This window comes from Scomber japonicus, chromosome 12 (assembly GCF_027409825.1).
Source record: "Scomber japonicus isolate fScoJap1 chromosome 12, fScoJap1.pri, whole genome shotgun sequence".
Taxonomy (NCBI): domain Eukaryota; kingdom Metazoa; phylum Chordata; class Actinopteri; order Scombriformes; family Scombridae; genus Scomber; species Scomber japonicus.
Genome location: NC_070589.1, coordinates 2,915,413 through 2,938,377, shown reverse-complemented (window position 1 = coordinate 2,938,377; position 22,965 = coordinate 2,915,413). Strand labels below are relative to the sequence as shown.

Below are 22,965 nucleotides of genomic sequence, written 5' to 3'. Positions count from 1 at the left end.
TTGATAAAACACTGGCTGGTTGTATACAGAGATAAGGACAGGTTAGTGTGTGATGATACTCAGCACCCACAACTGATGTATAAACAGTTAGCCTAATACCAATAGTTTTAAAATGTACCTGAACTCAACTCACAATGAATACACACTTTATAACACACTGTAAGGATTTGTTCCTTTTTAATCATATATCCGTTTATATTATTACAACTATGTACTGTACTGTTGAGAAAACAATCTCACTTCGTGGTACATTTAGCAGCTGTTCTGTAACTTTTCAGCGCATTGTATGATCTAAAGTGTACCATGACCTCAACCTTTTAAAAACCAACAAATAGCCTACAATAATAACCACATCAAATATTGTCTGCCTACAGTTGAATTATTATATGTTACAAAGCATTCATTAAATGTGTGATTAAAACTGCTAATATTGGGGGGTTAAATATGTTACCCAGCAAGGTAAGTGTGAAGTGTGATCTTTTTACATACATAAGTGGGACATTTGTAAATGTAATTTTCAGATTATTCTTTAAATTGGTGCAACTGTTAGTGATATGCTAGTCATATCCTGGCAGCACATATTGAAATTAGTCATATGGACTAAAACTGTTTTAACTCCAAACTGAAGGCTTCATAAACACAAAAATTCAATGACTGATTCCCTTCCTGTTTTGAAATGATGTTGATGCTTTCAGGTTGATGTTTTGCTCTTCATCAACACAGATGCTGTGATTATTAGTGTCTTTAATACAACGAGATTCATGGTTACTGAAATAACGTTATGAATGATGATCCCAGCACTGCTGTTTATGCTGGTGGTGTGGCCTCATGTTGAGTCCTGGAGTAGACACCACTAGCTGCATTGGCCCCAGCAAGACCAAGCAACCAAATTAGCCATGGTTGCTAATCTGTGTATGTGTGTGTGCTTGCGTGTGTGTGCGTGTTAGCCTACTTACAGGATACTGAGGATGCAGCGCCGCAGTTCCTGATGATGTTACACAGGACAGGCAGTAACAACAACACGGTCAGATCAGACATCTTCGCTGAGAATCTACACAGTCACAATCACAGAGACAATAGAGCGGCTACTGACGGCTCCTTCTGCTGTTTTCCCACCGCTTGGTTATCTGTTGTTTGGGTGATTCGCAGCCGAGAAGCTGCTTTCTTTATTAACAGTGAAAGCAAAAAAGTAATGGCTGTCCGCCCGCTACGCCCTGTGCGTATTATCTTCTCTCCCCTCTCCTCTTTTATCAACCTGCACAGTGGCTCTCCAGCGGGGTTTCACCGACAAAGTCCGAACAGAGCCTGCGAACAGAGCGCGGTTGAGTGATGGGACGTCGAGCTGTAGGTGCATGGTCAGACAGACAGACAGTAGCTGTCCAACTGCTGAATTGCAGGGCTAATCAATACACCCCTAGTCCCTGCCGCATTTGGTACGGTCCGACCCGCACAACAACACATGGATCCAATGAATGAGGAGGGAAGGGGGGCTGGGCAGGAGGGTCCTGCAGAGTTCCCTGAGGGAACACAAGGCAAAGGTGTGTCACATGTTCAGTACATGATTTAAAATAGAATACAAGGAGTTCATCTCCCACGGAGGCTTTATCTTAGTTTAAAATAAATAAAAGAATAAATGACATAGCAACCAGCAGCAGGTATAAGACATGAATTCAAAATCAGTATCAATGAGTCAATAATTTAAAAGCATTTTTAATAACATACACAGCCAGCAGTTACTGAAATTATGATCACGTATTGCATAATCAATCATAAGACTAATAGCTGAATTTACTTTTGGCTCAACAGGCTGTTAAGCCGTGCCTTTAGTCAAGTCTTGCACAATCTGTTCTGTTTTAGGATCAGCTTGGTTTTTGGCTGACGTGAAAAAAAAAAACATAGGTAGAAGTGGCTACATCTTCATACCATGCATTAGCATTACAAGATTTAGGTTGTCCCTTTTTTCCCTCTGGATAGCTAACATCCAATAGTTTACAATCAGGGGAGGAAACCAGTTGTTGTTCAGTGAAACACCATAACTCTAGAGGTATAAGTTGAGGAAAGTCAGATGTGAATTTTACCTTCATCCTTCCTGGCTTAATTAACTCCATCTCCACCAACCTCTTATCATAGGTGGCCCACGTCCACTATCTCTTCATAAAGATGTCAGGTCTTGCAACATAGCAATCATTTTGTACACATATGTCAGTGGGACACTCAAAAACAACAGAGTTCACAGTTCGTTTTGCACAAGACAGAGCTGAAGGTGCTGGACCTCCAGTAGTTTCTGGCTCCATTTTAGCAACATAATCACCTTGTGATACAAAAGCTGGACCTCTATCACTATCTATTCCCTGCGGCACCCCGAAACTTGGAATTACCTCCCTCAGAAGACACTTTACAACAGTTCTGGCATCTTCTTTCCTGGTTGGGAAGCATTCAACCCACTTTGGATATCGATAATTTATGACTAAGAAATACATGTAGCCTTGACAACTGGGCATATGCGCAAAATATATTTGCATATTTACAAATGGACCTGATGGGGGTTTCCAATGGTCATGTTGCACAGTGCTGTTCTGTTTTCTGGTCTGTTGGCATATCAAGGAAATTTCAACAAGTGTTTGTGAGACCTGTGTGATACCTGGTGCAAACCATTGTGAGCGAATAACATCATTTATCACCCCTCTTCCGACATGCGCTGGTCCGTGTGCGACACGTGCTAGTACATGTAGGAGAGCTCCCTATCATCAGCGTGATTTTGCAGCATCACAACATCATTAACTAAGGGTAGCGAAAATGGATGGACAGACTGTGTGGAAGTGTACTGATGTACCATGGAGGAAGAGGAAGTTGCTGCTTGTTTGGCTGCGAAATCGGCCATTGCATTTCCCCATGAAATTGGATCATTTTCCTGAGTGTGAGCAGCACATTTCACAATTGCAAGCTGGAATGGGCGCATAATGGCGTCTAGCAGGTCATTTACCAACTCATGATGTTGTAATGGCCTGCCAGATGATGACACAAACCCTCTCATTTTCCATAACTGACCAAAATCATGAGCTACATCAAAAGCATATCGTGAATCAGTGTAGATGGTGGCAGTTTTACCAGAAGCGACAATACAGGCCCTGGTGAGGGCATATAGTTCTGCTGCCTGCGCTGAAGTGCCAGAGGCAGAGCTCATGCTTCTAAAACCTCCCAATCATTTACTACTGCATAGCCCGCTAGGTGAACATTGTCAGATGGTCTGCTAGCTGAACCATCAGTGTAAAGAATAATTTCAGAGTTAGGTATTGGTGTCTGCAATAGGTCTGGCCTTGGTGATGTACACATATCAATAGTAGCAATGCAATCATGCTCATATTCAGTTGTGTCAATCAGTGGAAGGAGATTGACTGGATTTAGGGGGGGTGAGTGCTTTAAAGTTATGTGTGGGCTGGAAAAGATGGTTGCCTTGTAACGTTGAGCTGCTGTGTTGAGTCGCTGATATGTTTAAAATGTGTACGACACAGTCATGAGCCAGTACAATGGGAGCAGACTTATCAAGCAGAATAGCAACAGCGGCCACTGCTCTCAGACAACCTGGCATACCAAGGACTACAGGGGTCAGCGAGACAAATAGTACGCCACAGGACGGTAGTGAGACCCATGTTTTTGTACTACAATGCCTGTAGCAATGCCTTCTCTCTCTACTGTGTGCATTTCATCAGTCCATTGAACCACAGGGGGAGATGACTGCAGCGTGGCAGCTCGCTGTACAGAGTCCATACTCAAAAATCCAGTGTCTGCTATAGTTCACCATCCCGAAGAATGAAAGCATGCCCTTCTTAGTTCTGGGGGGAGGCATGTTGACCAGCAGTTTCAGCTGGTGGAGAGGCTATCAAAAGATCATCTGAGTACTGCAGAAGTGTTGAACCCCCCCGGGAGGTGGAGGTCATCCAGGTCTCTTTTTACAGCTGCTGCATACACTGTTGGACTCTCGACATAATCCTGTGGCAAACGCCGGCATGTATACTGCTTGCCTTTGAACGTGAATGCAAACAGATACTGGCTATCTGGATGCAATGATATAGAGAAGAAAGCTGAACACAGATCAATGACTGTGTAGTGTGTTGAATTGCATGGTAATCAATCAATCAATCAATCAATCAATCAATCTTTATTTGTATAGTGCCAAATCACAACAAAGTTATCTCAAGGCACTTTACACATAGAGCAGGTTCTAAACCGAACTCTTCAGGTTTTAACTTTAAAGAGACCCAACATTCCCACATGAGCAGCACTTGGTGATAGTGGCAAGAAAAAACTCCCTTTTAACAGGAAGAAACCTCAGAACCAGACTCAGAGTGGGAGAACATCTGCCTCGATACATGGATATAGATGGATGGATAGAGAGAGAGAGAGGGAGGAGGAGAAAGGAGCTCAGTGCATCATGGGAGTCCCCCAGCAGTCTAAGCCTATAGCAGCATAAGCTAAGAGCTCTAGGGGCCCTAACTATAAGCTTTATCATAAAGGAAAGTTTTAAGCCTACTCTTAAATGTAGGGAGGGTGTCTGCCCCCCGGACCAAATCTGGAAGATGGTTCCACAGGAGAGGAGCCTGATAGCTGAAGGCAGTCCTTAAAATTTGTTTTATGTGGGAATTAAAGGACAGATCCTGATCAAATATAACTCCTAGGTTCCTTACAGTGGTGCTGGAGGCCAGAGTAATGCCATCCAGAGTAGTTATATCATTAGATAATGAGTTTCTAAGGTGTTTAGGACCAAGCACAATGTCAGTTTTTTCTGAGTTTAATAACAGGAAGTTACAGGTCATCCAGGCCTTTATGTCCTTAATGTAATGAGGCTAAACTCGAATTACTATTATATATATTTTATATATTATATATATATTATTATTAACAGTCTGCAAATCTTGCACAAATCTCCATTCATGTGGAAGATTTGGTTTTGGGGTGGGCAAAATGGGTGTGTTGCATGGACTGGAAGTTTGCACCAGTACATTTTGATCCAATAGAGATTGAATAACTGTTTCAATTCCAGCAATGGCTCTGTGAGGCAAGTTGTACTGTCTGATAGCTGGCAATGTGACATTTGGTATGAGTGTGACTTTATGAGGTGGAGCCGAATTCACAAAACCTACATGATTTTTATGTGCTCCTCTCAGTGTTTGGCATTGAGTCACCATTTAACCAAGATGTAGAGGCAGAAGTACAGTTCATCATTATAAGTAAAGTTAACATGATTAAAATGGGTTAAAAAAGATGCATAATTAAGTATATATGATGTAATGATTAATATTTTCATTTATACGTTTGAATAAGTGGTTAAAAAGCGTTAAAAAACATATTGGTGTTTAACTATTCATTACTCAATGTGATTCAGTGCATGTTGAAAAAAGGTACGCTTCCCCTTTAAGAACGGCGTGTAGATCGCTTGTTGACCTGAGAGCTGACAGTCAGTCAGAGCTTGTTAGCTGAAGAAGCAAATGGTTTTCTTACCTGTCTTTTAGCATTTTTTGTTGCTGCAAGTGTATTAGCCAGCTACTTCGTTTTGTAACCTTGTGGAATAAAGCTGGAGATCTTTTATATTTTTTCTTCACCACAAAACGTTTCCAGTGTGGACTTTGTTTACCTGCACAGCTGGGCTAGCTACAGACACTACCTGTGGAGAAGCAACTTATGCTAACAGAGTAAGCCACTGCAACACATCAAGCTCTTTATTTTTAAACCTCTACATTAGTAAGAAAACCTGCTTGACATTGGACAAGGAGCCTTTGGAGAGGTTTGTGGATCGATTCATTCAAGATTCAACGAGGGACCAGAAAGGAAATTCTCAATCATCCTACCAAGGCTGCAAGTGACTCGTGAGTAGTTAGCTAATGTGCTAACTAGCTAGCTGGTGGATCTCAACTCGTCTTTGCTGCTTTGTGACTGTTGGTTAGCAAATGGAACCTGTATAATTACTGGAATTACCTACTGCAAAGCAACCATGGCGGGGACAGAAACAGAAGAGACGGTAGGATTAACTGAGGAAAAAGAAAAGAGAGTTGTTAAACCAACGCTTAAAGGATTGGAAAATAACCTGCAAATGAAAATATCCTTAAGAAGAGGCATAATGAGCCAACTTACTGAGAAAAAGAACAAACTGCATGATTTAATGGATGATGACGTGAATGCGGAAAACATTGGAGAAGAACTGTTGGCCGAATATGTGGAACTGATAAAATATTTCAGTGAAATAAATGAGCAGGTTAAAGACCTATTTTGCCAGGCAGGATATAAAGAGAATATGAACACAGATCAAAGGGATTGGTTTGAGCCAAGAAACAGTGAGCACACAGACTTTGCACGAGAAGTGAATTCATGGACACAAGCGGCTAAAATACGGCAAGAAGAAGCTAAAAGGCTTGATGATGATATAAAACCAGAAGATAGTGTGTCAGTCACATCTAAGAAATCTAAAAAATCCAAGTCTGTGAGCGTTGCATCAGCAACATCGTCAGCTCGTTCTGAACGCTTAAAGGTGGAGTTAGGAAAAGCTGCTCTGTTAGCCAAGTCAGCTACATTGAAGAAAAAACAGGCTTTAGAAAAGCATGAACTACAACTCAAGGCTGAAAAGGAAGAGTTAGAGCTACAAGCCGGGCTCGCTGCAGCTGATGCTCAACTGGCCGTGTTGAAAAAATATGAAGGCTCAGAAGTGTCTGGTAGATCTAAAGGAAGTAGGATGGATGTTCTAACATCTGCCTCAGTGAAATATGATGTCAACTACAGTAACAGTGTTAACAGTGGCGGTCAGCATAGCCATACAACAAGAAGAAATGCAGGTGACCACGTCATACAAGTTCCTGTATACTCAGCGGACAATTCTGTGAATACAGATAATCTGGTTACTGTCATGCAGCGCCAAAACGACATCACCGAAAACCTACTAAGGCAACAGAAGCTCTCTACATTGCCACCACAGAACATCCCTGTTTTCAAAGGAGATCCTATAGAGTATCGTCTCTTCATGAGAGCGTTTGAACACAGTGTAGAGAGTAAGACTGAAAATAGCAAAGATCGTCTCTACTATTTAGAACAACACACTCTTGGACCGCCTAATGACTTAGTGCGCAGTTGCTTTCATATGGACTCAGACCAGGGCTATCCTGAAGCCAAGAGACTTCTGAGAGAACGCTTTGGGGATAAATACAAGATATCCATGGCCTATCTGGACAAAGCTTTAAACTGGCCTATCATTAAAACAGAAGACAGTAAGGCACTTGAATCATACGCCCTCTTTCTCACAAGCTGCAGTAATGCAATGACTGACCTTGAGTACCTAGATGAGATGGAAAATGCTGCTAATATGCGCACTATCATTGCAAAGCTCCCCTACAGACTGAGAGAGAGATTCAGGAGCGTTGCCATAGACATTCAGAAAAGGCAGGATAGACGGACAAAGTTTAAAGACGTAGTAACGTTCATCACCATGCAAGCAGAAATGGCATCACACCCTGTGTTTGGTGAAATCCCAGGACAAACAAGACGTCAGACAGACAATAAGACTGAAAAGACAAGTGGAAAGAAAAACATCACAACACTGGCCACTGAAGTAAAAGCACAGAAAGCCGAGAAAAGTGTTTGGGACGGAAACAAGAAAACTCAGGAGAAAGGAACAAATGTGGATAAGGCCTTTAATAAACCATGTATCTTCTGTCAGGGAGACCATACAATGGAACACTGCAAGAAACTTCAAAAAATGTTGCACAAGGAAAAATTGGAGTTCCTCAAGGGCAAAGGGCTTTGCTTCAGTTGTCTAGCAGCAGGACACATGAGTAAAGCCTGTGAAGACAAAAGGAGTTGTGAGATATGTTCAGCAACGCATCCTACACTCTTACACATAAAACAGAAACCCAAAGATTCACCAAAGGAAGAGGCTTCAAAGGAGGAGCCTAAGGACGAGTCTCCGAAGGTGGTTAGTGGATTTGTGGATGCAGGGGACACAAACTCCCAGACTGGGGCCGGGGGTACTGATAGTATTCTCGCCATCGTTCCTGTGAGAGTAAAGGCAAAGAAGGGAAACAAGACGCTTACTTGTTATGCATTCCTGGATCCAGGAAGTAACGCTTCCTTCTGCACTAACAAGCTAGCAAATGACCTTCACCTGCAAGGAAAAAATGTGAATATCCTACTCACCACGATGGGAGAACAAAAGGCAGTATCCTGCAAAGCTGTACCAGACCTAGAAGTGAGCAGCCTAGAAGGCGATGACTTCATCGAGCTCACAGAGGTTTTTGCACAAAAGGCTATCCCCGTGAGTAAAGAGAACATTCCTACTCAAGAAGACGTGGATAAGTGGCCACATCTGCAAGGTGTACGAATCCCTTCCATCAATGCAGATGTCGGTCTTTTGATTGGAACTGACGTGGCAAAAGCCCTTGAACCAGAGGAAGTAATCCGCAGCATCAAAGATGGTCCGTATGCAGTACGGACAGCCCTGGGATGGACTGTAAACGGGCCGCTGCGTGAGAACATTAAAAGTCGGACAAAACATGGATGCCCACGGATTAAGATAAATCGAATCTCAGTGGCTCGACTGGAAGAATTATGGGCTCAGCAATTCAAGTGTGATTTTCCAGAAAACGCTCAAGTAGAGCATTTGGAAATGTCGAAGGAAGACCAGCTTTTCATGGAACGAGTCTCTGAATCAGCCAAGCTGGTCAACGGCCACTACTCAATTGGTTTGCCGTTGAAGAACAAAGATGTGAAAATGCCCAATAATAGAGCAGTGGCAGAGCAACGAGCGCTCAACATGAAGAAGAAGCTTCAGAGAAGCCAGACGTTCAAAGAGGATTACGTCAGCTTCATGAACGAGATGATAAAAAAGGGCTACGCTGTAAAAGTACCAAACAAAGATCTAAACCGGAGCGATGGAAAGGTGTGGTTTATCCCGCATCACGGTGTTTACCACCCCAAAAAGCGGAAAATACGAGTGGTATTCGACTGTGGGGCTTCTTACCAAGGAATCACACTCAACGAACAACTACTGCAAGGGCCTGACATGACAAGCAGTCTCATCGGCGTCTTAACAAGGTTCCGCCAAGAGCCAGTCGCACTAATGGCGGATGTGGAATCAATGTTCCATCAAGTTAAAGTACCACCTGAAGACGCTGACCTTCTCAGGTTCCTGTGGTGGCCGGACGGTGACGTCTCACGAGAGCTGCAAGAATACAGGATGGAAGTTCACTTGTTCGGCGCCACCTCCTCACCAAGCTGCGCGAGTTATGCTTTAAGAAGATGCGCCGAAGATAACAAGAGCAGTTTTGATGCGGCAGTAGTGGACACGGTTTTATGCAACTTCTATGTTGACGACTGTTTGAGATCAGTTGCATCTGAACAAGAAGCAGTCAAGCTATACCAAGACCTGAAGGCCATCTGTCTAACAGGAGGATTCAGACTAACGAAATGGATGACCAACAACCGGGATGTGTTGACAAGTATTCCACAAGAGAACCGGGCTACAGAAGTCAAAAATCTCGACTTTGACCAGGAATCACTCGTCATCGAGAGGGCTTTAGGGGTCCAGTGGTGTATCCGGTCGGATCAGTTTAAGTTCCACGTGAACATCCAGCAGAGGCCTCTCACCCGAAGGGGAATCTTGTCAATGATGAGTTCAGTCTATGACCCACTGGGGATGTTGTCTCCCGTCATTCTGCCTGCCAAACACATCCTGCAGGAACTGTGCAGACTGCGAACAGGATGGGATGACGCTGTGCCAGACCATCTTGCCCAACAATGGTCTAGGTGGATGGAAGAGCTTCAGCAACTCACCAATGTTGGAGTGGATCGGTGCTTTAAGCCACCAGAGTTTGGAGAAACAGTGGAGGCTCGACTACATCACTTTAGTGACGTGAGCGAAACAGGCTATGGTACTGTGACATACCTGGTTCAGAAGAACAACAGCAACCAAATACACTGTTCATTTGTCTTGGGAAAGGCAAGGGTTGCCCCTCTTAAACCCACGACAATTCCGCGGCTGGAGCTGACGGCGGCAACCTTAGCTGTGAAGGTGGACATCACGCTGAAGAAAGAACTGCAGCTGGAGCTGTCAGATTCTAAGTTCTGGACAGACAGCACTGCCGTACTTAAGTACATAGCAAACGAGAACATCAGATTTAAGACATTTGTGGCAAACAGGGTCGCTACAATCTTACAAGCATCAAGAGTGGAGCAATGGAGCTACATCAACACACGGTTGAATCCAGCCGATTACGCTTCCAGGGGACAAAGAGTGAGTGTCTTTGTGCAGAACGAGGCATGGATCTCAGGGCCTGACTTCCTCAGCAAGCCAGAAAGAGAATGGCCAGACAAGCCTGTTCAATTAGAGGAGCTTACAGTCGCAGATCCTGAGGTCAAGAAAGGCATACTCGTTAATGCTACGACAGTAGAAGAAAGCACTGATGTAATGCAACAACTAACAGAATACTTCTCTTCCTGGATACAGTTAAAGAAAGCCGTGGCGTGGCTCATTCGAGTTAAAGGAACCCTGATAAACCTGTCAAAGAAGAGAAAAGAAATTAACGAAAAATACAAGGACCAAGAACAAGTGAACAAAGAAATGACAAAATACAAAAGGTGTCTCAAACAGACTTACCTGACCCTGGACGATTTGCGACAAGCTGAGCTGGATATCATCCGCCATTGTCAGCAAAGGAAATTTCAAGAGGAAATATCTGCTCTTCAGAGAAAGGAGCCCGTCAAGAAAAGTAGTCGAATCTGCAGACTGAATCCGCAACTTCAGGAAGGAATCCTTCGTGTTGGAGGGAGGCTCAGTCGAGCATCCATGCCGATAGAAGCCAAGCACCCAATGCTTCTGCCTAAAGACCATCATGTGACTGATCTGATTCTCCAGGATGCACATGAGCGACTGGGACACAGCGGACGCAATCACGTCTTGTCTCATGTACGTCAACGATACTGGATTATTGACGCCCCCTCAACAATCAGGAAAATGCTGTCTCGCTGTATCACCTGTCGAAGGCAACATGGTGCATCAGGCACACAAATGATGGCGGACTTACCAAGAAACAGAGTTGTACCGGACGAACCACCTTTTACCAGAAGTGGAGTTGATCTGTTTGGACCATTCAATGTAAAAAGAGGAAGATCATATGTAAAAAGGTACGGGGTAATATTTACCTGTCTCGCAAGTCGTGCGGTCCACATCGAAATGGCGACATCATTGGAAACAGACTCCTTTATCCATGCTCTGCGTCGCTTCATTGCAAGGAGGGGTCAAGTGAAGGAAATGAGATCCGATAACGGGACTAACTTCGTCGGAGCTGACCGCGAGCTCAGGAAAGCTATAAAGGAGTGGAATACTTCAAAAATTGAGAACAGCTTGCTCCAGCGTGACATCAAATGGATATTCAATCCTCCATCCGGATCACACCACGGAGGGGTGTGGGAGAGAATCATCCGCTCCATCAGAAAGATCATGGTTGCTACGCTGAGAGAACAAAGCTTGGATGAAGAAGGTCTTCAAACGTTCTTCTGTGAATGTGAGGCTATTCTGAACAGTAGGCCTATTACCACGCCTTCAAATGATATGAATGATCTGGAAGCTCTCACGCCACAGCACTTGCTGCTGCTGAAGACTCAACCAAACTTACCACCGGGACTCTTCCAGACAGATGACAATTACGCGCGCAGAAGATGGAGGCAAATTCAGTATATGAGTGATCTCTTCTGGAAGCGCTGGACCAGAGAGTATCTCCCTCTACTCCAGAAAAGACAGAAATGGAACCATCCATCACGGAACTTCATCCCAGGAGATGTAGTCTTGATCGTCGATGAGTCAGCGCCTAGGGGATCCTGGCTGATGGGAAGGATCGTCAAGACTATGGAGGATGAGCATGGAATGGTTCGCAAAGTTCGAGTCAAGACAAAGACTAATGAGCTTGAGAGGCCAATAACAAAGCTCTGCTTACTTCAAGAAGCAGCATGAGAAGGACTGTTTACTTACCTGACTTGAGAGTGTTATTTGCTTTGTGTTATTAGGAAGAAAGCTTTTCTTTGCATAGTTGTAATTGTTTCTTCCCTAGAAAGCAATTAGGGGCCGGGTATGTAGAGGCAGAAGTACAGTTCATCATTATAAGTAAAGTTAACATGATTAAAATGGGTTAAAAAAGATGCATAATTAAGTATATATGATGTAATGATTAATATTTTCATTTATACGTTTGAATAAGTGGTTAAAAAGCGTTAAAAAACATATTGGTGTTTAACTATTCATTACTCAATGTGATTCAGTGCATGTTGAAAAAAGGTACGCTTCCCCTTTAAGAACGGCGTGTAGATCGCTTGTTGACCTGAGAGCTGACAGTCAGTCAGAGCTTGTTAGCTGAAGAAGCAAATGGTTTTCTTACCTGTCTTTTAGCATTTTTTGTTGCTGCAAGTGTATTAGCCAGCTACTTCGTTTTGTAACCTTGTGGAATAAAGCTGGAGATCTTTTATATTTTTTCTTCACCACAAAACGTTTCCAGTGTGGACTTTGTTTACCTGCACAGCTGGGCTAGCTACAGACATTACCTGTGGAGAAGCAACTTATGCTAACAGAGTAAGCCACTGCAACACATCAAGCTCTTTATTTTTAAACCTCTACACAAGATGTTTTGCCTCTTTTCCAGGTACTACAGCTACAGTGATGTTTGGAAGTGAATCTTTAACACCAAACAGTGTATGTTGTGTGTCAGACAGTTGAATAGCGCACCCCTGCGGACCAACAAACAAACATTGCTCACTCTCCAACCCCTCTTGTTTGTTCAGGAAGTCATTTGCCAATACCTTATACTACTGCAAAAGGTTAAAGGCTGCTGTGCAATGACAAAACAGGAGAGGCCTCATGGCAGACATTAAGTGACGCACATGCTGGTGATGTGGCAATTTCCTGAATGCTGGGCACTGTGAACATAGAAGACATGTTAACATTTGGCAATGTCCAACAATACATACAATCAGCAGTGTATTGCAAAAACTGAAATGCTTGGGTTTCTCTCTCATCAGGTAGGGTTAAAAATAACCCTTCAGGGGTGCAGTGAATTGTTGCATGGAGCTTACAAAGCAAAGTTGAATTGCTCTCTTATGAGATATCAGAAAAGAGTACTGTAGTCTTTTTGGTTTCTCAACTAATTCTCTGTCTGTGTCAAATTCTGAATCACCAGCTTCACTGCTGTCATCTGATGCATTTGAGTTTCCAGCCTCAGCTATGAGGGCTGACATTGACTTCTGAAGCCAATTCTTCCCTTTCTGTGATTTCTCTCTTTCTGATCCCGATTTTACAGTGCTATCCTTCTGTATACCTAACAGTCTGTACTTTGCTATCTCTTCTTTCCCTTTCTTCGGCCTCTAACCTCTCTTTTTCCTGCCTAGCCATTTCTTTCTCTCTCTCTCTCTCCTGCGTTGCAGTGGCCTGTAGGACAGAAGAAATCCGTATCGGCTGTGGCTTGCTGTAAGCTGGCTTGTTCATCTGTGTCGCTGTCTCAGAAAGGATTGGATATTGTACGTTTTAGAGAGCTTGGGATAGTTGGAGATTGTATGTTTACTTTCCTGTAGCTCTGGTCATAAAAATTCAACATCTTTCAAAGCACTTAGCAGTTCTTGCTGAGAGGGAATTTTAGCTTGACACACACACAAATGATCACCATGTCTTTGCTTAATGTTGGTCAACTCAATAGCTCTTGTCTGCAAAGCCGCTTCCAGCATAGGAATATGATGCATCTCTACACGGGCAGCAATTTTCTCTACGGCAGCTTCAACTCAGCAGAGCAACTTTCAGGCCTTCTCTTATTCACATGCACTCCATATCTCTGATGAGCCACAGTTATCCACACTCGCATGCATTCTCTCATGTAAGCAAAGTTCCAGGATGCATTACCCATGTTTGTATTGACATTCATCTCAGCCATTTGCAGTTTCTCTTTCTCAAACGACAACGACCCCTCATACACCCCACTCTCTCTCTGTTCAGTCATTCATGAGGGAAGATGTCATCCAAATGTCATCCTTTTAGCCTTCCCACAACTCCTGCTGGCACATATGGAGAGTGTGTGCATGTGCCTGTGTCTGTAAGAGTGTGTGCATGTGCATGTGTCTGTGGATTATCAGGTTGATTTGTCTGTTCCACATTTTCACTGGTGTTTCTTATTGTTTGACAGTCTCTCTGTCTTCTCAATTTGTGTGGTTTTAGACTCTAAACTACTACCTGCGCTGGATGTGTTGTTGCCCATTTTTATCACTTGACAACATTGGATATACATACAATTTCAACAGCATCTAGGACTCCAACTCCTCTTTTCCAATAGCGGCAGTGTAGGTTTTGAAGCTTGGAATAAACGTGTATACACAAAGTTACCAGCGCCAAGGCTCAAACAGAGCCACGTTTCCCAAAGGACACAGAACAGATAGTCCGCAATCTTGATTTAAGTGAGGAAGAATCAATGACTACCCCGAAAACATCTTTTTTTTACAGCTTAAATCTCAGGCGGGTCCCTCTGTGCCAAGTACAGCCCGAAGCCACTCCAGAAACCAAAACAGCCACAATGTGGCCCTACGAGGGGTCGGAAACACCCACTCACAGTCTGACCCTCCAACACCACACACTCATTGTGTACAACTAATCGCTGTCAATCACATTGATTCTGATACAGTATCCATGTTTTAGTCAAATGGATATTTTGTTTTGATCAATGCCAATTTATGGGCTTTCTACGGTGGCCCTGAAGGGCAAACGACACCAACAAAAAGGAAAACACAACGACATTAACAAAAACAGAGAGTCAAGTTTAGAAGGCAAAAAAGTATGATTATTGCATAACGGACCTAGGAGGACCAGGTTGTTTAACTTGAAATGTTTGCGAAACTGTGTCCATATTTTCAAAGTTGACATGGTTACAGGATTTGATGTATAATTTGAAACTAAAAGTGGTAAAGGACAGCATGTCAGAGCCACAAGTGAGGAGGTGCGGCAGGAGAGGGACTCTATTTTACACCAGTCCAACTCACTTTCGTACCACCAGCTGAGTATCTTTTGTATATTTGCCGCCCAGTAATATAGCATCAAGTTAGGTAGGCCCAGTCCACCTTCTTGCCTTGCTGTCTGTAGGGTACTTTTATTAATCCTGGCTACCTTGTCCGCCCACACAAATGAAAAGATAACTTGATCGAGTTTTTTAAAGAATGTTTTTGTCAGGAAGAGAGGTAAACATTGGAAACTAAAATGTCTTTTCATTTGTTGATTTTCAAATGAAAATCAAATCAATATTCTGTTTTCACTCCATTAATTTCCATTCCTGAAAACAACAGAACAGTAGCCTACAACCATCATTTATCATAGGTCAGTACAGTACATCTCAACTACTATGTCTCAGGCCAAGTCCACACGTACCAAAACTATCTTTTCCCCCTCCGTTTTCCCTGGCATCGTTTCAAGAATATTTGCGTACAAACGGATCCATCTGAACACGACTCAACACGCTCCTTCATATTCCAGCCTATAGGCGGCGCAAAATCTAACATCCTCAATCAGTCTTTTCTGTTTAAGTGTGACTGTGTCATTTTAATGGAGTTACACAGACTCTAACAGGCATCACTCAGTTTGCTAACACAAACACAATAGTTACTCCATTGCAGCTGTTTCCCCGCTGTATGTTCAAACACACGGTGCGTTCAAGGGCCCGTTGTGCGTTCAAAGACTGTGTGTTTAGGGCCCGTTATCGTCCACCAAAACCGTCCGGGGGAACGCGCGCAACCTATTAAAGCCTTGGATGTACATCCATGGCTGAGGCTGTATCTGTTGACTGTATGTTATCACAGTGGAAGGCTAAACTCGAGGGGTGTGGCGATGACATCATCGAAAAGCAGGCGTGCGTCTTCACCATCCAAACGAACACTCAAGGGCTGCGTTTGCGAATTTTTTCACCCTGGGACCAGGTTTCAGAAAGCTTTGTTTTCAGGCAATGCGTTTACAGTATTCGTTTGGACGGTCGGCCAAAACGATGCAAAACATCTGCGTTTAAACCAAAAAGCGTCTCCGTGTGGATGGCCCCTCAATGTGCTATTGTTCATCTTCATACCATTCAGCTGTTGAAATGATTGCGCAGTGGTTGTCATTGGACTTACTTTATGTAAATGGATGTGATGATTTTTTTTTAGACATACTCTGTAATAGTTTTGGCCATTTATGGTTGAAATAATGAGTTTGAAAGATCTGTGTGTTTGGCGTGTGGCTAATGGGTTAATCTATTTCCATTATAGGAAGTGAAGTGGTATAGTAGTGCTTTCACAGCTTGACACATACTAAGAATAGACTGCCCTAACCTTTTATATGTCCAATACGAAATTGCAGGCGTACCCCTTTATATATGACATTGTAACTAGCAAAAACTAATACTTATTTTGAATATGTGTTTATAGCATAATGCCTCAAACTAAATGTGTGTACTTTTGATGCTGCAGTTAACTAGTCTCTTTCATCATGAATAAACATATTTTTCATTTAGGCTTTTCCAAAGTGTATTTGGCAATAACACTGACAGGCAATAACTTTTTTATTGTGCTGTTTCAAGAACTGCTAATGCTTACTGTATCTCATAGTGTTCCTCTGTAGGCGTAACAGCAGTGTTACATCAGACAATGCGGTTAGTTGACAGGAAACTGCTACAGATGTTCTGTCAGAAAAGGGAAATGATCTAAATATTCATCCAATTCCACAAAAATAGAGAAATTAAGAGAATTTAAAAAGTTTCCATGAAAAGACACATCACAGTGGAGCAGTTTTAGTGGTGTATTTATTGGAAAGATAACATACAGTTCATTTTAGAGCACTAAGACAAGATCAGTCAAATACACAACATCTCTACACACATACACTTTGAATCCAACACTGAATCAAAAAGACTTAAACACTAATAAAAGACCAGACCAAGAGCAGATCTAAAGCAGATACATAGAATAGTCAAAACAGAACCTTGCATTACCTTTGCTAAAACCAAACAAAAACAAAAAAATAAAATACTTGTTTAAACATTTGAGCTAAAGACGTGTGTCTACAGTGGGTTTGGGGTGGGATGCCAAATTTGGTCACAAAACACCTACAACAATCTCACCTCAATGTGCCAACTTTCTGACCTACATAGACCAACTTCAAATACAAATGGTAATATGAAGATCATTTTGATCAATAGCCTCAGATCAGCTACTCATTGACCATGTGGTGAGATTGTTTTGTCAAATGATTTGCATAGTTTTCATTTGATCGCAGAAAACATATATAAGCCTTCATTATGTAACCTTGTTCAGATAAGAAGCTTTCTCCAGAGTTTTAACTAAAATACAAGTTGAAGTTGAGAAATACATTACTTAAATTATGAAAGCTATCTAATGAAGTGAATGATAAAAGAATATTTAATAGTTTTTAACTGATTATTAAATGTTATATTGTCAAGGAGTCTCACAGGAAGTGAACATGGAGTGAATTTTGGTTTTCTCCAGCTAAAGATTCTATGTAATCAGGACACACTCACTTTTGTTGAAGCAAGAGATTTATTATTATTTATCATTTATCTCTCTAAATCCTAACAACTTGTTATCCCTATTCAAGCTGAACAATAAAAGTGCGTGTGCGCGCGTGCCTGCCTGTGTGCGTATGGTGTGTATGTGTGTGTGTGTGTGTGTGTCTAGTACTCATAAGCAGAGTGTGGTGTCCTCTGTGATGTGGTTCTGGTGCTGTGGCTGCTGAGGCTGATGTGTCTCATGAGACAGGGGACCTTCTTAGCCAGCAGTCTTCTAAAGTGGCTCTGGAACTTCTTACCCAAAAAGGTGTAAAACACAGGACTAATGCAACAATACAAGTAGGCAATGTTCCGGGTCACATAAAACGCATAGTCCAAGCTCTCTGAGTCAGTACACTGGTCACCCTCCTTACTGGCGCTGGAGACCTGTAAAGCTCGAAGGAGGATGACGATATTATAGGGTGTCCAGCAGGCAAAGAAGGTGAAAATTATGATGAATATGAGCTTGATAGCATGGCACTTCCCCTTCATACGAGTGGACAGGATGCGAATGGTGATGCTGAGGTAGCAGTACATCACCATGAAGAGAGGGAAGAGGAAGAAGAGCACGAATTGTTGGTAATAACTGACCAGTCGCCAGCGATCCATGATGCTACTTTCATATCCTGACTCCTCACACACCAGTCCACTGTACGGACTCTTCCACACATTTTGGAGAACCAGTTCTTTCACACTCGCTACAATACTGATGCACCAAACTGCTACAGATGCAATAATGGCATACAACTTTTTCCTGCTCTTGGTAGCTGCCACTGCATGCACCACTGCAAGGTATCGGTCGAATGTCATGAGTGTGAGGAAGAGGATGGAGCTGTAGAAGCCTATGAAGTAGGCGCTGCTGACTATCTTACACAGAGCCAAGCCAAAAATCCACTCAGACAGATGGTAGGTTGCCCAGAAAGGGAGACTGGAGGCAAAGAGAATGTTGGAGAGGACCAAATTCAGGAGGAAGATGTTTGTCACTGTGTTGAGCTTCTCATACTTGTAGATGATGAAGAGGACAAGCCCATTGCCAAAGTAACTCAGGAGGAAGTTGACATAGTAGAAAACTGGGATGAATCTTGCACCAAAGTGATTGACACTGGTCTTTATGCAGAGCTGGACAGTGTTGCTGACCACATAGCTTGGGTCGGTTGTGTCATCGGTATAATTGAATAATTCCTGGAAGATCAGATACTGGTCCTCATCATTATCCATGGCTGGGGTTTATCCTGTGGCACAGAGGCAGTAAAAACCTGTGTTAGTGTATTTGCTGGTGGTTGTAGAAACTGCCAATAAAACACAATTAACTTTTTTTTCAACATAAGCTGAGCTCACTCAACAAAGATTCTATTCTCTTTTCTTTATTCTCCACCAAATGCATGTATATTACAAAGTAGTAATGTATCTTTATTTATTCTATTTGTAATGTAAATACATGTATTTATGCTTGTGCTTATATACAGTATGTGATATATTAGGGCGCGTTAATAACTGAAAATAAGACTTGACCTATTTTCTTGATGTTGATACTTATTGTAGCTGTTGGGCGCCTGTCAGCAGTCTTATCCAATCTGAATAACATAAACGCTCAAATGAACACACAAAATCACACTGACACTAAAATCCTCCTGTGTGAGGTGGGGCTGCAGAGGGGACTCCACTAGAGCTCTTTGTGAAAATGATGCTGAAATAAGAGTCAACAAAGATCAACAGGAACCATGGCACAAGGCCACTGTGCTATGTAACAAGCTTGGTAAGCTTAAAAAGTACTAATCCAGCCTTGCATGAATACATTGGTTAGCACACACTGATGAAGAGGGGGAAAAAAAGATTGTTGTGTTTTACAACCTGTTTGAGCCTCACTGTACAGAGTTTAATTTCACATTCTACTGCTGAAGAAGAATGTTTTTCTGTGCTCACCTTAAAGCTGAGCTTAAGGTGTGTATCTATGAGCATGATTTGTAACATCACAACTAGTTTTCAGCCAATTGTGGTCCAGTATGCAACAAGTATGATGTGGAAATTTTAAGTACACATGATAACTATGGTGCATGCTATCAAACATGTTACATTAATATACGTTTTCACCTGTAGAAACTAGAAAGAGCCGATTTTACCATGATCAATATTAATGAGGTTCCAAACAAAATACATATAAACCCAATTTGTAACAATCACCATACAAATGTTTTCACCAGAAAGCTAAGCTGGAGCAGCAGTAATATGTCCCTGACATTTAGTGTTGTGTAATACCTGACAGTTATCCCAATGATTCATTTGAACAATGTCATCTTGTTTCCATATTCTTGTCACTTGCAGTCAAAGTAGAGAACAGAAAGTGCTGATGTTGCAACTCTTGTTGAATGATTCATTACAAATAGGTTTTACTTGAGAAGCAAAGTAGCATGAGTGCTGCTTTATAGTTCTCATTTCTGATAACATTTGTTAGAAATACTTCATGTACGGTTCAGAAGTGAAATAATTTAAATTCAACAGTAAAGGAACTTGAGATGACTTGTTGTGATTTGGGGCTACAGTATATAAATAAAGATTGATTGACTGATTGATTGATTGAAGTGTTTTTGTTTTGACACTGACTATCTATCAAACCCATAGTTTACAATGATGACAGTGACTAAAAATGTTCACATTACACACAAAAAATTAAAAGAAATTTAAAAGATTATTTTGATTATTTTACTTATCTGGTATTTCACATGTATAACATAATCTACCATAATCTATACCTCAAATGTCAGAATACAGCGATTAATGTGACTCAGGCAGATCTGAAAGATGTCAGATTAATGTCAGTATCTTACAATAGTGTTGTTTAGGTGTCATTAAATGTATACTGGCTGTGTGTCACAGCTGGCACACAGCTGCTGCAATGATAAGTGTGTCTGTAAACTGAGAAAGAGGCTGTGCACATTTACGCACGTAATTAATGATCTGTGTGTTCCGCCACAAATCTGCACAGGTCAGCTGTTACACCCAGATATGTCTATATGTGGAATTGTTTGTAATACATCAGCACTTATGGATGAACCCAGAATTCCATGAGAGCTGCAGGACATTTGTATATTTAAGTAGCTCAAAGTCCAAGATAAGCCTAACCCCCTGCCCTCAACGTCTAACTCAAGATTGATATAATTCAATATCAATTCAATGTCCTTCAAACCTCACAATCTCTAAGATTTGAGTAAGTGAGTATGCACCTTTCAGCAGATGTTAACAATTCAACTGCATGTGGCAATTTGCTCTGGCCTTTGTGAATTAGATTTATTTTTTGTAGCAAGGCTTGTTTGATGCACAGACACACCATGACACTTGGCAGCACAGTTTGCTTTGTGAATTGTGTAATTCACATCTTTTTGTCTCATTTGCCCGAGCTTAACGACTGCAAAGGCCATGCAATCCCTCTGTGGATTTGGCCCATGTCTTTGTTTTCTTTATTCATTGCGAACCAAAACGTAACATGTGGTCTTTTTGTGGTTACAAATGAGAAAACCAAACTCAAAACCACACAAACACAAAATCCAATTTTGTGTTTTGTAAATCCACTTTTTTATTCATCATTATGGACAGACAGGAAACAGAAGTGAACTTTAAATGTCAGAATACAAATAAGCCTAAATGTAACCTGTTGTTAGCAAGGTTTATCATGGTTTTAAAACAAATAACAGATATGTAAAATATTAAAATTAGGGCTGTCAGTGTTAATCGCGATTAGATTAATGCAATCCATAACGCGTTATTTTTTTTAAATCGCATTTTAATTTTGCAAGCCTTTTTGTCCCTTCTACTCACCCGTAGACGGCTCCTCTAGCTGTAGCGCTATGCTTTGAAGTGGCCTCCTGCAGTAAACCTACTGCGCTGATGGAAAGTAAGAGAGCTACTAGACTTTTGAACGGCTTGTTTAACTTTAAAAAACTTCGAGACGGTTCAGTTGACAAGTCAAAAGTAAAATGCAACCTGTGTCAAACGGAGTTTAACTAACACCGGAGTACGTGGAGCTTGAGTTAGCACCTCCACGCTAAACACCCAGGTGCAGCCAAGCCAGCCTCAGCTCCACCAAAGTACCATTTTGGAGTGTGGGAGTCGCAGCAGAGCCGTGATTGATTCCCCATTAAGACAAAGAAAATGCTTTACATTATGGGCTTAAAACTGCCTTCAAATGTAAAATAACAGGATTTTAAACATGCAATTCAAAACGCGATTAATCGTGATTAACTATGGAGATTCTGTGATTAATCTCGATTAAAAAAAATTATCGTTTGACAGCCCTAATTAAAATGTAATTTTTAAAAATCTGTACTTGATATCACTATCAACAAAGGCTGAAAGAACTCACCAGTTCAGCTCTGTAGAGATGCAGTGGAGGAAGAGCAATGAGGAACACAAAGAAGAAGTAAATATATCTGGAGTACTCACTTCAGCTGACTGACAGTTTTGGTGACAAGGATGCTGGTATCTGCTAAAGGGGCTGTCTAGAACACACTAATTTGTTTTGTGTGTGTGTGTGTGTGTGTGTGTGTGTGTGTGTGTGTGTGTGTGTGTGTGTGTGTTTCTATTACTCATAAGCAGAGTGTGGTGTCTGGTATTGTGACTGCTGAGGAGGATGTATCTCAGTCAGTAAATCACATTGCTAATACAACAAGTAGCACATACAACGCATAGTCCCAGCTCTCTGAGACAGTACACAGGTTATAACATATTATAGGGTGTCCAGCAGGCAAAGAAGGTGAAACTTATGATGAATATGAGTTTGCATGGCACTTCCCCTTCATACAGGTGGACAGGATGTGGATAGTGATGCTGATGTAGTAATATTATAGGGTGTCCAGCAGGCAAAGGTGAAAAGTCTGTGTTATTATGTGTGTGTGACCTCTACAAACACTCAATACACTTCCACTCTGCCAGATCTTAGTTAGTTTGCGACACTTAAAGTCAACAAATTACCAGTTTTGCTATTCAACATTAAGTTCCTGTTGACTGTTTCTGAAGTGCTCATCTAGTTCTGTTTCCTCTGTAGTCCTGCCTGCTGTGACTATGTTCTCTATTCCATGTCCTTCATCTACTCAGTCTCCTCGGACCCCACACTGAACCTGCCCCTGTGCCCGTTTCAGTTCCTGGCTCTCAACTACAAGCTATCTCTGGAGATAGGAAATGATACATCTATGGCTACTTTCAGTTGGATGATGTTGCACAACATTGCACACCACAACACTATAACACTACTTAATACATGGGACAAGAGGAAACAAATGTCAAGGCAGCCCATTTAAAATTAAAACTCAAACTGATCGACACACAATGTGTGTAGTTCATAGACAAAAGACCGAAGGATTTATGTACACTTTGTTACATT

The 22,965-nt window shown here is 41.9% G+C and overlaps 2 protein-coding genes across 2 annotated transcripts in view; both read right to left on the bottom strand.

The window, feature by feature from the left end:
* cntnap2b (contactin associated protein 2b) overlaps window positions 1-3,184 on the bottom strand; it is a 36,289-nt gene extending 33,105 nt beyond the window's left edge. Inside the window, exons 1-4 of the mRNA XM_053330161.1 lie at window positions 2,834-3,184; window positions 1,446-1,517; window positions 1,212-1,342; window positions 957-1,051 (exon numbers count right to left, since the gene is read on the bottom strand). Of these exons, the coding sequence (XP_053186136.1) occupies window positions 957-1,051; window positions 1,212-1,342; window positions 1,446-1,517; window positions 2,834-3,184 (649 nt within the window). The remainder of the gene's footprint in view (window positions 1-956; window positions 1,052-1,211; window positions 1,343-1,445; window positions 1,518-2,833) is intronic.
* Window positions 3,185-17,712: 14,528 nt separating this feature from the next.
* ccr12a (chemokine (C-C motif) receptor 12a) lies at window positions 17,713-22,005 on the bottom strand. The gene is made up of 2 exons (XM_053330250.1): window positions 21,949-22,005; window positions 17,713-18,823 (listed from the first exon to the last, which is right to left on the bottom strand). The coding sequence occupies exon 2, from the start codon at window positions 18,807-18,809 to the stop codon at window positions 17,718-17,720; it is 1,092 nt and encodes a 363-aa protein (XP_053186225.1). The 5' UTR covers window positions 18,810-18,823; window positions 21,949-22,005; the 3' UTR covers window positions 17,713-17,717.
* Between the last annotated feature and the right edge of the window lie 960 nt (window positions 22,006-22,965).

Coding starts and splice junctions, on each gene's coding strand:
- ccr12a (XM_053330250.1), bottom strand. CDS start 18,809: ATGGATAATGATGAGGACCAGTATCTGATCTTCCAGGAATTATTCAAT.